The sequence below is a fragment of the Mobula hypostoma genome, chromosome 18, assembly GCF_963921235.1.
Source record: "Mobula hypostoma chromosome 18, sMobHyp1.1, whole genome shotgun sequence".
Lineage (NCBI taxonomy): Eukaryota > Metazoa > Chordata > Chondrichthyes > Myliobatiformes > Myliobatidae > Mobula > Mobula hypostoma.
The window spans coordinates 15719484-15734520 of NC_086114.1; the positions used below are offsets into that span (position 1 = coordinate 15719484).

At 44.0% G+C, this 15037-nt stretch overlaps 1 protein-coding gene across 3 annotated transcripts in view; it reads left to right on the forward strand.

Annotated features, from left to right (window-relative positions):
- LOC134358361 (protein lava lamp-like) overlaps window positions 1–15037 on the forward strand; it is a 145893-nt gene that overhangs the window by 70490 nt on the left and 60366 nt on the right. For all 3 annotated transcript variants that reach the window (XM_063070494.1, XM_063070495.1, XM_063070496.1), the window contains 8 exons: window positions 3230–3437; window positions 5265–5341; window positions 8960–9056; window positions 9149–9216; window positions 9553–9616; window positions 10861–11007; window positions 12667–12749; window positions 14409–14458. In XM_063070494.1, coding sequence (XP_062926564.1) covers window positions 3230–3437; window positions 5265–5341; window positions 8960–9056; window positions 9149–9216; window positions 9553–9616; window positions 10861–11007; window positions 12667–12749; window positions 14409–14458 — 794 coding nt within the window. The remainder of the gene's footprint in view (window positions 1–3229; window positions 3438–5264; window positions 5342–8959; window positions 9057–9148; window positions 9217–9552; window positions 9617–10860; window positions 11008–12666; window positions 12750–14408; window positions 14459–15037) is intronic.

Below are 15037 nucleotides of genomic sequence, written 5' to 3' on the forward strand. Positions count from 1 at the left end.
TGAAGGGCCAGTTTCATTGCTGTGAGTCTCTATAGGGTTGCAGAGTGACACAGCTAGTAGAGCTGCTGCCTCAGAGTTCCAGTGACCCGGGTTCAGTCCTGACCCCCAGTGCTCTCTGTGTGAAGTTCCACTGTGACCAAGCGTGTTTTTAGAAAACTTTATTTAGAGATACAGCATAAAACAGGCCCTTCTGACCCAATGAGCCATGTCATCCAGCTACCCACCGATTTAACCGTAGTCTAATCACAGGACAATTTACAATGACCAATTAGCTCACTAGCCAGTATGTCTTTAGACTGTGGAGTAAACCTGGAGGAAACCCATGCACACACGGGAAAAACATACAAATTTCTTACAGTGGACACAGGAACTGAACTCCGAACTCCAGCGCCCTAAGCTGTAATAGTTTTGCACTAACTGCTACTCTACCATATTTCCCCCAGTTATTTCATTTCACTTCCCTGAGGTGGATTATTCCCCTGCATATTATCTCTACAGTGTAGGTAAATGGTGGCTATGGGGGTGTGGGGAGATTATTAAAAAGTGGGGTGTGTACTTGATAGTCAGCATAGCCTCAATGAACAGGAGGGCTTTCCTATGCTGTGATTCTGACCTAACTTTCCAAGCCTCAATCATCAGTTTTCCATGACAATCTACTACCTTCTGGAGTAGTTCAAAGTACGTATATGTCGCCATATACCCTGAGATTCATTTTCTTGCAGGCATTTACAGTAGAATAAAGGAATACAATATCACTAATGAAAAACTGCACACAAAGACTGACAAGCAACCAGTATGCAAACACAAAAAATGAATAAGTAAACAATATTATCATAATAAGTCGGGAATTCCAAAGACTTGCAACCTTTTGTGGAAAGGAATGTCCTTATTTACGAACACGTTCTGTTGAGAACATGTTGTCTTCTGCAAGAATCTCCAACCTGTGGAACTTGTTCTTTGGTATTTGCAAAGTGAAATTGGCTTTCATGCTTCTAATCAATTTGTGTTAGGTCTGGGCCAGACAAGCATTTCACATTATCTTGTCCATACTGCACCAACCGCCACCGCTGGGCTATAAAAGTGCAGGAGCTCAATTTAAAATGACCCCATGTTATTTAGTTTTGAGAAAGGCACAACTTTTATTGACAGCATCAGGCAGGTGAGTTGCAAGTGATTGAGTGGGGGAGGTCACTCATTTCACAGGAAGCTGAAAGGCTGGGAGTGAAGGAGGCCAAGGAGTAACCTTATTAAGGGTTATAAAATCACAAAACGCAGAGATAACATTGGTGAGGCCTAATTTGGAATATTGTGTGCAGGTTTGGTCACCTATCTATGAGAAAGACGTCAATGAGATTGAAAGAGTATGGAGAAAATTTACCAGGGTGTTGCCAAGTCATGAGAACTTGAGTTATAGAGAATCTTTGAATAGGTTATGAGTCTATTCAGTGGAGCCTAGGAGAATGAAGGGAGGTTTGATAGAGGTATACAAAATTATGAGGGGTATGGATACGGTAAATCCAGACAGGCTTTTTCCCTCCGGTTGGTTGACACCAGAACTAGTGGTCATAGGTGAAGAGTGAAAGGTGAAATAGTTAAGGGGAACCTGGGGAGGAACCTCTTCACTCAGAGGGTGGTGAGAGTGTGGAGCGAGCTGCCGGCAGAAGTGGTGGATGCAGGTTTGATTTCAGCATTTAAGAGAAAGTTGGGTAAGTACATGGATGGGAGGGAAATGGAGAGTTATGGTCCAGGTACAGGTCGATGGGACTAGGCAGAATAATGGTTTGGAACAGTCTAGATGGGCCAACGAGCCTATTTTTGTTCTATGACTCTGTAAAGTGGATGGTCAAAATCCTTTGCACAGAGGAGGGAATCCGAAACTGGAGGACCTAGGTTTAAGGTGAAATAGGAAAGAGTTAAAGGGGATCTGAGTTATGCCGGTCTCCATGCTGTATAATTTTGACTCTAATTGATATTGAAAATAGAAACCACAGTAACTTCCAGTTGAGGCCATAAGACCATAAGACAGAGGAGCAGAATTAGGCCATCTGGTCCATTGAGTCTGCTCTGCCGTTTAATCATAACTGATTTACTATCCCCCTCAACCCCATTCTCCTGCCTTCTCACCATAACTTTTGACATCCTTACTAATAATGAACCTATCAACCTCTGCTATAAATACACACAAATTCCATAGGTTCATCACCCTCTAGCTAAAGAAATTCCTCCTCAGCTCTGTTATAAAGTGATGTCCTTGTATTCTGAGGCTGTGCCCTCTGGTCCTTGAGGTTCCCCCACCGTAGGAAACATCCTCTCCCTGTCTACTCTGTCTAGCCCTTTCAATATTTGATCGGTTTCAATGAGATCCCCCGTCATTCTTCTAAACTCCAGTGAGCACATGTTCAGTGCCATCAAATGCAGGAAAAGCAGGAAAATTCTTCGAGTAGTGGTGCCACGGTAGCGTATTGGGTATTGGAACGTTATTACAGCTCAGAGTGTCGGAGTTCAAAGGTTCAAAGGTACAATTTAATGTCAGAGAAATGTATACAACATACATCCTGAAATGCTTTTCTTCACAACCATCCACGAAAACAGGGGAGTGCCCCAAGAATGAATGACAGTTAAATGTTAGAACCTCAAAGTTCCCCCCCCCCACTCCCCTCCCTCCTACGTGTAAGCGGCAGCAAGCAACAACCCGTCTCCCTCCACTGGCAAAAATAAAGTGCACCCACTTTCAATTCCAGCATCCTCTGTAAGGAGTTTGCACATCCTCAGCGTGGAATGTGTGGGTTTCCTCCCATAATCCAAAGAAGTACCGGTTAGTAGGTTAATTGGTCACTGTAAACTATCCCCGTGATTAGGCTAGGATTAAATCGAGGGGCTGATGGGCAGTATGGCACGAAGGGCTGGAAGGGCATATTCTGTGCTGTATCTGTAAATAAATAGATAGATAGATAAATAACTAAATAAATAGTGCTGTGCATGGAGGATGATCATGTATAAGTTATTTGCATAAAGCAATCTCACTCTTGAGTAGTATGGTCAACAGGCATGATTGTCAGTAATTCTCCCATTGTGCTCACAATGTCACTAAGTTATGACCATTAATAGGAATCCTTTAAGCTGTGCTGAGTATCAGTCGACAATGGCCATTGACTGTCTCTTTCACCACACCGACGACTCTAATCTTCACTGAACCCTGTTCATTAACACTGATGTGCTTCCTCTCCAGAGTTTCCGAGGCCCAGCTCAGAGAGCGCAGCAAGTGCCTGGAGACAGAGCTACAGCTGAAGGCTGAAGAGCTCGCCATGGTAACCCTGGAGCAGGGTGAAGTTGCTCAGCAGTGGAAGGAGAAGTGGCAGGAAACTGCCTGTGCACTCAAAGCCAAGGAGAAGGAGCTCCAGCTGGCAGCTGTGAAACAACTGACCAAGAAGGAGAAGGTACGAGCTTTTATCAGGGAGACAGAAGTCAGCATGGGGCTTGAGAAACAATTTGTCTTAGTGATAGCAATGGTATGCACCATTTTATTTTCTCAGGAGATGGGAACCATTTTGGCAAGGTCGACATTTAATGTCCATCTCTTATTGCTCTTGAGAAGATGGTGGTAAAAATTCTCCTTCAGACCCTACAATCCATGTGGCAAGTGTGCTCCCACTTTGATATGGGGCAGTATGGAATCAGGGTTCTTTGAAAATGGGACTCTCGTAAACCAAGCGATCTGCTGACCCATTTCCATTTTTGCTCTGGAATTGGATTTATATATTAGTCTAGACCAGTGATTCCCAACTGATTTTGGCTCCTAGACCACATCACTTGTGCCACCCTCTCCCTTTCCAGCCGTTCCTCCCCCCACCAGCAACAAAAAGATCGGCACCACCACCGAGCACTCAAGCGTGAGCAAAGCAACAGCAAAGACACAGACTTGTAGTTACCCCAAAGACTTCGCGTTTCACCCGGTATTCGACATACCACAGGCTCTCTCTCTCCCTAATAAAGGAGAAAGGGGTGTCTCCATTTTCACAGCGAGTAGGGAGACATAACAAACAACTCGCTGGTTTACAATGTTAAAAGTCCATTTGTCGCTTTTTTCAAGTTCTGTGCCCAAAGGTCTGAGCACACAGCTGTAGGTATTCCGACTCCCCTGATGACACACGGGTCTCCTGCCATGACACCAACCTTCGATCCGCCCGTCTCCAGAGCCCCGAGATCCTAGACTTATAAAGCCAAGCCGGACTCTTAGGGCGAGCCCTTGGCATGCCGAACAACGGCCAGTTATGAAACCCCGAGAATGGGTCCCATTCCCACAGAGAACCGTAGTCAGCATGTAACTTCAGGACAGGGTCTTCAAAAGACCCTGAGAGGGAAAAATAAAGATATTAAAGATGGAAATAGAGCTGTTTCCGAAGATGCAAGGAGTCACCGTTTAGTGTCATCATCACTACACTCTGCCTCCTCCCTATAAGTTGAAGAGAGGGTGGGAAAGTGATGGATTGAACAAAGGGAACATCTGTGAAACGAGAAATAGAGTCAATATTTAAGATTGGTAGTCCTTGATCATTACTGGGAACAATTAGCTTTGTTTCTTTCTCCACAGATGCTGCCCAACCTGCTGAGTAGCTCCACCATTTGCAGCTTTTATTTTAGATTTTAGTACTTAACTGAATAAATAAAAATAAATCTGTGATTAGAGAGCAACTATTCTGATTATTTCCTTTTAGAGATGTAATTGAGGTGTATAATATTAATAGTGATTCTTCACTTTGACCTTTCCTCCATAAGCTGTACCTGCAGGGCAGGAAGGCAGGATCAGGCTGGGTAGTTTCCTGACCAATAAAGACATGATAGCTTCTACTGCTATAAATTTTCTCTAATTTAGTCCATGGCAGACAGGTAAGGAGAACAAGTTCCCATTCCTGAAAGGCACAAAGGAAACTGATGATGCTAGTTTGGTAGTTTCATCATTACCAGCATTATCTTTGCAACTCCACGTTATACTATGAATTAAATCCCCAGTGGTCTTAGTGGGATTTGAACTTATATTTTTAGGATAATAGTGCCACTGCCATGTGGCCTCTCTCGGTCAGAAACAACTGTTTAACACCAGCATTAAAACTTGTAGATAACTGCCCATCATACGTAACTCATAGGGTTTTGAATTTGCAGATTGGTAACCCATCAATTCCACTAACATACAGTAATCTGTTAAAGTAATGGAATGTTTTGAATCCCTGTCTGGTTTTCTGATGATTCTCTCTTCCCTGCTGCAGGCTGAGTTGCTGGGAGATTGTGAAATCTTTGCGGCAGATTTGGAAGAGCTGATTGAGTTAAGGACTGCGTTGGCCAGGTAGGAGAAAGCTAACCTCCTGATGTTCTTACATCACAATGAATGTTCTGGCGTCTCTGCGCTGTGATAATAATGATCTCAGTCTTTGCAATTACAAGAATAGAAAGGTTTATGTATGACAAATGTTTGGTGGCTTTGGGCCTGTATTTGCTGGAGTTGCTGAAGAATGAGGGGGATTCATTGAAACTTATCAACTATTGAAAGGCCTGTATAGAGTGGATATGAAGAGATTAGGACAATAGGGCACAGCCTCAGAATACAATGATGTCCCTCGGGATGAGGAGGAATTTCTTTAGCTGGAGGGTGGTGAATCTGTGGAATTTATTTCCACATTGGGGGGTGAAGGCCAGGTCATTGAGTATATTTAAAATAGAGGTTGAATAATAAGGGTGTCAAATGTTACAGGGAGAATGTAAGAGAATGGAGTTGAGGGGGAAACTAAATCAGCCATGATTGAATGGTCGAGTGGATTCGGTGGGTCAAATGGCCTAATTCTGTTCCTATGTCTTCTGGTCAATCATGTTCCAATCACAGCACAGAAACAAGAATTTGGCACAATTTGTATTCCAAATGAGCCAACAATATTCCTTTCTCCGTTCCATCTAAGACAAGGGGGTTCGGATAATCCATAGAGATGGCCATTTATATATCCAAAGGGGAACGGAACATATTATTTACATTTTTGCCAGTATTTATTTTTATATGTATATTCTTATTGCTGTTCATAGTAATTTTTAGTGTACTTTTTGCACTGTACTGCTGCTGCAAAAACAAAACATTTCGTGCCAGTGATAATAAACCTGATTTTGATTCTAGTTTAGATCTATTTCTAACCTGTGACTGTGTACTTGTAAAAGCTATAAACTTGAACTTGAACGAGTAGGACCATTGTCTCACAGCTCCAGTGATCTGGGTTCAATTTGCATACACCTTTGCATGTTCTCCCTGTGACAACCTGGGTTTCCTCGGGTGCGCATCCCAGAGATAGGTGGGTTGATAGGTCAATTGGCTGCTGTAAATGGCCCCTTGTGTGGGGGGGGGGTAGAATCCGATGGGAATGTGGGGAGAAGACGATTAGATTGATGTCACATTAATGTGAATGGGTGGTTCATGGGCATCACAGACTCAGTGGGCTAAATGGCCTACTTTATGCTGCTTGAACCTGGGATTGGGGAGAATTGTTGGTTTACTGGTGTCACAGTTAAAACAATAATATTGTTGGATGTAGTCTTGCATTGTCTATTATGTTTCTTTGATTTACTGAGTATGCCCGCAAGAAAACAAATGTCAGGGGTGTATCTGGCGACATATATGTACTCTGATAATATATTTATTTTGAACTTTGAACATAAACTGAGGTACAGTGAAACACTTTGATTTTAATGGCATCCCCACTGATCATTTCATCACATCACATTCAGGTAGTACCAGGGAAAATCAATAATAAGAGAGTGCAGAATAAAGTGCTGCATTTAGAGGAAAAGTGCAGTGGAGGCGGATAATAAGGTGCAAGGCCACAACAAGGTAGATTGTGAGGTCAAGAATCCACCTTATTGCACTTGGTGACCATTAAAAAGTAGGTTAGAATCTGTTCTTGAGACTGTTCTGCAAGCTATATACGAAATTTCTAAATATATCTCCTTTGAATTACTCTCACTGCAATCTGCAGCACGTAATTTTACTTTAAGCAATGTACTTTGACTTCAGGAAGAGGAAACCAGAGGTCCATGAGCCTGTCCTCATAGGGGGCTGGGAAGTGGTGAGGGTCAGCACTTTTAAATTCCTCAGTATTATCATTTCAGAGGACCTGTCCTGGGCCCAGCATGTAAGGGCAATTATGAAGAAAGCACGGCAGCGCCTCTACTTCCTTAGAAGTTTGCGAAGATTCGACATGACATCTAAAACTTTGACAAACTTCTACAGATGTGTGGTGGAGAGTATATTGACTGACTGCATCACAGCCCGGTATGGAAACACCAATGCCCTTGAGTGGAAACTCCTACAAAATATATTGGAAATGGCCCAGTCCATCACAAGTAAAGCCCTCCCCACCATTGAGCATATCTACATGGAGTATTATCGCCAGAAAGCAGCATCTATCATCAGGGTCACCCATCACCTAGTACCATCAGGAAGAAGGTACAGGAGCCTCAGGACATATATCACTTGTTCAGGAACAATTATTACTCCTCAATCATCAGGCTCTTGAACCAAAGGGGATGACTTCACTCAATTTCACTGAACTGTTCCCACAACCTATGGACTCACTTTTAACGACTCTTCATCTCACGTTTTCGATATTTATTGATAATTTATTATTATTATTTATATATTTTACCTTTCTATTTGCACCGTTTGTTGGCTTTTGCAAACCAGTTGGTGCAGACTTTCATTGATTCTATTATGGTTATGGGATTTATTGAGTATGCCCAGAAGAAAATGAATCTCAAGGTTGCTTATCAATGAGTCTTTGATTATAAAATGGGATTTGGGCAAGTGAGGGGTGGTCAGTGTGGGAAGCTTTGTTGGTGAATTTAGACCTTGATTCAGGAAAGCTAGAGGAATCATGTTGGCATGAAGGGATGGGCCTCATTTCCTCTTGATGTGCAAAAGGTGGTTGTCACATTACCCTCTGCAGACACAGCATAGAATACTACAGCACAGTACTGGCCCTTCGTCCCATTAAGTTGTGCAAACCGTATAACCTACTCTATGATCAAACTAACCGTCCTCTCCAACATTGCCCTGCCTTTATCTCTCATCCATGCACCTATCTAAGAGTCTGTTAAATGTCCCTCTACCGACACCCCTGGCAGGGGTTCCACACCACCCCCCACTCTGTGTAAAAAACACTAACCTCTGTCATCTTCCCCATACTTCTAATTACTTTAAAATTATGTCCCCTCATATTAACAGTTTTTGCTCTGGAAAAAAGCTACTGTCTGTTCACTCAATCTATACCTCTTGCCACCTTGTACACCTCTATCATGTCACTTCTCATCTTCTTTCACTCTAAAGGGAAAAGCCCTTCAATCTATCCTCATAAAACAGGCTCTCTAATCCAGGCAGGGGCTTACTGGGACCCACTCTAGGGACAGTAATTGGAATTGGTTTATTATTGTCACATGTCCTGAGGTACAGTGAAAAGCTTGTCTTGCACACGCTTCATACAGATCAAATCATTACACAGTGTATTGAGGTCAAACAATAACAACACAGAATAAAATGAGAGAAACACGCATAAAGTGCTGGAGGAACTCAGCAGGCCTGGTAGCTTCTATGGAGAAGAATAAATAGTTGCCATTTTGGGCTGAGACTCTTCATCAGGACTGGAAAGGAAGGATGCAGAAACCGGAATACAAAGGTGGTGAGTGGGGGTTGCGTACAAACTGGCAGGTGAAAGGTGAGACCAGGTGAGGAGGGAGGGGGCGATGAAGTAAGGAGCTGGGAGGTGGTAGGTGAAAAATGTGAAGGCCTGAGGGAGAAGTAATGTGATAGGAGAGGGATGAAAGAGGAGGAAGAGGGGCAGCAGATGATAGGCAGAGGGTCACTGTATCCTCCCTGCGAGTGTGAAGCGTTACTCTAATACATCTCACCAAGTGTTCTTCCTGGCCTCAGGGTGAATGCGGAGAAGGCACAGCTCAAACGACAGCAGGAGGAGAGCGGACGCGTTATTGACCTGCTCCAACTGCAGAAAGACATCAGCAGCGACTCGGTAAGTCGGTCACCACCCGTCCTGTCGGGGAGCTGAGGCAATGTGGGGTGCTGAAACCCTAGTGCTACATCAACTCTTTCCGTTTTCCCCAGAAACTGCGAGGTTCCTCCAAGTTCTCCAGGAGTTTAGAGAGTGTCCAAGCTGAGCTACAGAAATATCGGTAAGTGTTCAGGATCCCTGCTGACTCCATGTGAGCTCTGTGTGTCTGAGACTCTCTATTATCCTCTCCCAGTCTCTCTGACTCTCTGTCTCTGTCTCCCTGTCTCTCTCAGTCTCTCTGTCTGTCTGTCTCTCTCTTTATCTCTGTCTTTCTCGATATCTCTCTGTGTCTGTTTTTCTCTCCCTCTCCCTCTCTCTCTCTCTCTCTCTCTCTCTCTCTCTCTTTCCTTCTGTTTCTCTCTCTGCTGCATCATTTTGAATGATGGGCAGGGCTGTTGGTGAGCAAATGAAGGAGGTGGAAGAGAAACTCATTAACGTTCCTCTTGTTTTCAAACAGCAACCAGATTCATGGACTTGAGAAGGAGAAGGGGGAGATGGAAATGGAATTGAAGAAACTTAAGGTACATCCTTTTGGCTAACCTATTGCAGATATCCTGAACACAATGTCCTCATTAGACTTGGAATGGGTGAACTGACTTTCTGAGATCTCACAATTGAATAATTTGAATAACTTTATTAAATAATTTTAATAAAACTCAATGGTTGTACAAGTTGAAGTCCCTGTTTTCTTGAATGTATAAAGCGGTTGAAGCAGTTTACGTAGTTGTGTGTGAGGGAAAGGTTGCCATGATTTGTTTCCACAACTATGACTCATTACCTCAGACGCTCCATTCTTATTATTGGTATTGGTTTATTATTGTCACTGGTTTAATATTGTCACATGTACAGTGAACAGCTTTTGTTTTGCATGCCATCTGGACACGTCTTACCATACATAAGTACATCTTACTTTACTTGGGCGTTTAGCTGTCAGTGAAGCATAAGCCATCGATGACGTTCCGTCTCCATAGTCCTCTGAAGTCAATGGTATGGTTGGAGTTCATCAATACCTCTGCAGTCCATTGCACCCAATGTACAGGGGGCTGGCCTATACAGCTTCACCAGAGCCTCATTGGCTAGCCTTACCCATTTCCACCTCTCACAATGGGGAGGTAGGGTTGGACTTTGAGAGGCACATAAGAACATTGAGGAAGTAAAATGACAACAGGATGCAGAATTGAGTGTAGCGGTTGCAGAGAAAGTGCATGAGCCATGGTGATGTAGATTGTGAGGTCAAGGGTCCATCTTATTGTACAAGGAGAGCATTCAATAGTCTTAATATTGATAGGATAGATTCTCTCCTTGAGTCTGGTGGTTCATGCCCTCATGCTTTTGTACCTTTTGGCTGATGGGGGCGGTTGCAGAGAGAGAATGGTCTGGGTGAGTGGGGTCTTTGATTATGCTGGCTGTTTTTGTGAGGCAGTGGGAAGTGTAAACAGAGTCGATGGAGGGGAGGCTGGTTTGCATGATGTATTACCTATCCAGGTGGAAATGGCAAGATGCCATCTGTTGGGCAGGACTGGTATTGTAGGCTGGTGTGGGTGAATTCCCAATCTGTGTCAGTTTCTTTCCCACTCCACCCCCCAACCTGCTGGACCCTGAGAGCTTCCACTCTCCACCTAAAGCACTTAAACTGGTCCTTGTACCAGGAATCTATGGTCTGTTAGACTTGGCTTGGCATGGTGCCAACTCCACGTGCCTCCCTGCCTCACTACCGGTTTGCTCCCTGACACGGCTTCTCATGAAAAATCTTGGATGTTCTCAGCTGCAGGGTGGCACTCTGGTCCGGGTGGAGCTTGACGCCTGCAGGCAGGAGCTGGAGCTGGAGCGGAGCAGGAGCCAGAAGCTACAACATCAGCTCGACGAGTTGAAGAGGACCAGCCAACCCTTGGAGCAGTGCCAAGTGAATCAGGTATGTAACCGGTCTACCATCTGTCACCTCACCCAGCTCTCCTCAGTCGTAATCATCGTCATACAGCACAGAAATAGGCCCTTCAGCCCAACTTGTCCATGCCAACCAAGATGTCCCTCGAAACTAATCCCATTAGCCCATGTTTGGTCCATATCCCTCTATACCAGGGGTTCCCAACCTTTTTTATGCCAGGGACCAATACCTTTAAGCAAGGGGTCCATGAACCCCAGGTTGGGAAACCAATTCTATCTTTGTACTGTCCATATCCATGAAATATCCATTCTGTTAAATATCTCTTACAGTTTTTATTGTACCTGCCTCAACCAGCCTCCTCTGGGAGCTTATTCCATGTACCATCCACTCACCCTGTAGAACACATTGCTCCTCAGGTTCCTATTAAATCTCTTCCTTCGTTCCTTCGTACCATAAACCTACCCCCCCCCCCCCCCCGTTCTTGGCTGCTCAACCTGGGAAAAAGACTGTGCTTTCACCGTATGCAAGCCCCTCATGATTTTATATGCTCAGTCCCTAATGCTCCAAGTAATAAAGTCTTACAGAATCATAAGACTATAGCAGAATGCTTATGGATTACTTACAGTACCCTTAATTCAATATCATGGGCTTATTGTGGTGTATAAAATCACGAGGGATATAGATAAGGTGGATGTTCATAGTCTTTTCCCCAGGGTGATTGATTAATGAGTGGTTGTCCATCGTATACTACAACGACCATTAGATTTGTCCAGCCCTCCTGTTGGTGAACTGCATGCAGAAACCTGTGTGGGAGAGTCTCTAAAGTTGTACTGGGGCAGTTCCACTCAATCAATCTCGGAAGTCTGGGTCCAGTGGTATGAGTAGTCATCACAACTGAGGTCTTCCTCGGTTGCGGTAGATGACCATGACTTCTTCTGCGCCTGGTCATGTCCTTCGCTCTCCATGCAGTGTTGCAGAACCGCCCTCGTGGCCATTGGATCTCCTGTAGATCTCATCCGCCCCGTCCGCCAGAGCTGACCGCATGCTAGGACAGGCATGTCCCAATTTTACCGGAGTATGGGGCCTGCCAGCCACCTTCCCCTGTCTGGTGAAGCAGTGTGGCCACTGTCACGTGCAAGCGGTTAATTGGAGCCGCAGGTGAGAGCTGAGTGTCTGATTGGGAATAAATGTGAATGGACACAACAAGCCCCTTCACCAGGGGTACTACCCCTCCCTGGACATCCCATACATCCTGGGCAGGGGAATCCAAACCTACAGAGCAGAAGTTGAGATGAGAGGGGAAAAGTTTTAAAGGGACCTGAGGGGCAACTTTTTCCACAGAAGATGGTGGGTGTCTGCCATTAAGTTGTATACAGGTACAATTATACTGTATGTGTTTAAATGGTACTTAGCCAGGTACATGGATAGAAAAAGACTTAAAGGGATATGGGCCAAATACGGGCCAACAGGATTAGCTTGGATGAACATCTTGGTTGATGTGGTCGAGTTGAACCGAAGGCCTTGTTTCCAAGTTATAGAAATTAACATGAGACTAAATATAATGCCAAATTAAGGCATCCTCGGCCCCTTCCTTAGTTCCCTGTCTCCCTGCCCCGCTGTTTCTCTCCCTGGCCCTCACCACCCTCCACAGAAACGAGAGGATAACCGGATCAAATTCCTTTGCAGGCAACAGTGTCACACAAGATGCAGAGCAGGCAGAGTGAACAGCCGGTGGAGGATTGTTGTCAGCAGGAAACTAGGTCCAACAAGTTAGTTTTAAAACTTTCTATTTAAAACTTTGTCTGCATTGTGTATGTGTGTGTTAGTTCCCCCTTTCTTCCTGCCTTTTAAATGTTAGCGCATGGCCCAGTTGTGATTGCTGTCCAAGATCTGATTGCACATTGATATAAGTAAGTGATACAATGATACTAATGATACAAAACCCCAAAAAAGCCACAGTTGTTTGCTCATTAGACATAAGAGCAGAATTAGGCCATCCGTTCCATTGAGTCTGTTCCCCCCTCCCATCATGGCTGATTTATTTTCCCTCTCAACTCCATTGTCCTGCCTTCTCCCTGTAACCTTTAACATTTTTACTAATCAAGAACCTATCAACCTTTGACAAACTTCTGTATATTCACAATTAAGAGTGTCCTAATTGGTGGCCAAAAAGAGCAATTCATCTGGAGCTGCTCCCCAGCTTCATTTCACAACTCTGCAAACAAATTCTTAACCCTTCAGATGCTTCAATGGCTCCCTCTATAAATGCAAAGATGTCATGCTGAGGCTTTGTAAGACATTGGTTGGACTGCACTAGGAGTATTGTGAGCAGTTTTGGGCTCCGTCTCTAAGAAGGGATGTACTGACACTGGAGAGGGTCCAGAGGAGGTTCATGAGAATGATTCTGGGAATGAAAGGGTTAACATGTGAGCAGTGTTTGATGGCTCTGGGCCTGTACTGTATAGAAGAATGAGGGGGAATTTCATTGAAACCTTTTGAATATTGAAAGACCTAGATAGAGTGGATTTGGAGAGGGTATTTCCTATAGCGGGAGAGTCTATGACCAGAGACATAGAGTATTGGAGATTACATAAAGCTTAGGAAAGTTAAACTACAAGAAAAATAAGAATTCTGCCAACAGCTGTTTCAGTCTGTGTCTCATGGTTTTTGATCCAATGAATATTTCCATCTATTAAGCATACACCTGTGATAACTTACAGATCAGATTCATTCATTACCTCCTCTGTTGCTAGGACATCTTCTCCAGTCTACCTCCTCCCTCATTCTTGGAATTATTTTAGTAAATGTCTTTTGCATTCTCTGCAAAGCTTCACATTTTTCTGGAACAGTGGTACTCACAACTGGGAACAGTACCCCATCTGTGCCAAATCCAGTGTTCAGTAAACATTGGTTGTGACTTCCTCACCTTGAAAAATTCTCTGCTGTTTCAGTCGATCTCTTGATTCACTTGAAACCTTCGGGAACTAGGTATATTCCTTCCATTGGAGCGCAGAATGAACAGTTCTACAAATATTAACATTCAGACAGTTGCCTTTCAAAGCACCAGTGTGTGTCCAAATATTCATTCAAGTTTGTAGTGCTGTCTTCTACTGTCTGTCTCTGCCTCTCTCTCTGACTCTGTCTGTCTCTCTCTGCTTCTCTCTGTCTCACTCTATCCATCTCTCTTTGTCTGTCTCTCTGTATCTGTCTGACTGTTTTTCCCATCTTTATCCTTTTACCTTCCTTCTTCTTATCTTTTTTATTTCTACTGAGTCTCGATTTCCCCGTCAATCCATTTATTTTTACTGTCAACGTACTCCATCTTCCACTTCTCCTCCTCTTTCCTCCTCCCTTCCCCTTCCCACAGCCGTCACTCTTGTTCTCGCATTGTTTCACACACATTACTAATCTTGCTTTTGTTTTGCCAGTGATAAGAATCAAGAAGACTCACCCGATCACCTCTCCTTAAAGCTTGAAGGTAATAATTTTAGACTTTTTATGATAATTAACTGAGCTTTTAAAATATATATTGTCCACTGTTTAATTAAAAGAAAATATGCAAGGAATGAGGAAAAGGGTGTCTAATTGAGGTTGATAGACTTTGACGATGTTTGTTCACAACTGACATCAGCTGTCAGTTATGACTTAATAACCTGTTTTCGAAGTTTGTGGAAAAACTAAGTGGGATTGTGAGTCAGGAGGGAGGTGTAGAGAGGCTGCAACAGCTTGGACCTCAGCTGAATGAATGAGCAGAAAGAATATAAGGTGGCAAAATATATAGTAGGCAGCCGTCGATCCCAGGGAGTCATGGGTTTGAGCCTCTGGTGGACTGTGTCTTCTCCAGGGTGCAAGCCAGGGCAGGAAGATTTGAAGAACCAGTTGTTGTCCATGCAGTGGGTACCCCTCTCCACGCCACTGATGTAGTCCAAGGGATGGGCAAGTGCCGATACAGCTTGGTTCCAGTGTTGTCGCAGAGGTTGCAAGAGTGAAGTTGTAAACAACATCAAACTGCCTTGGGGACCGCGGCTCCAGATTTCTTCCTTGGGATTTACTCCCG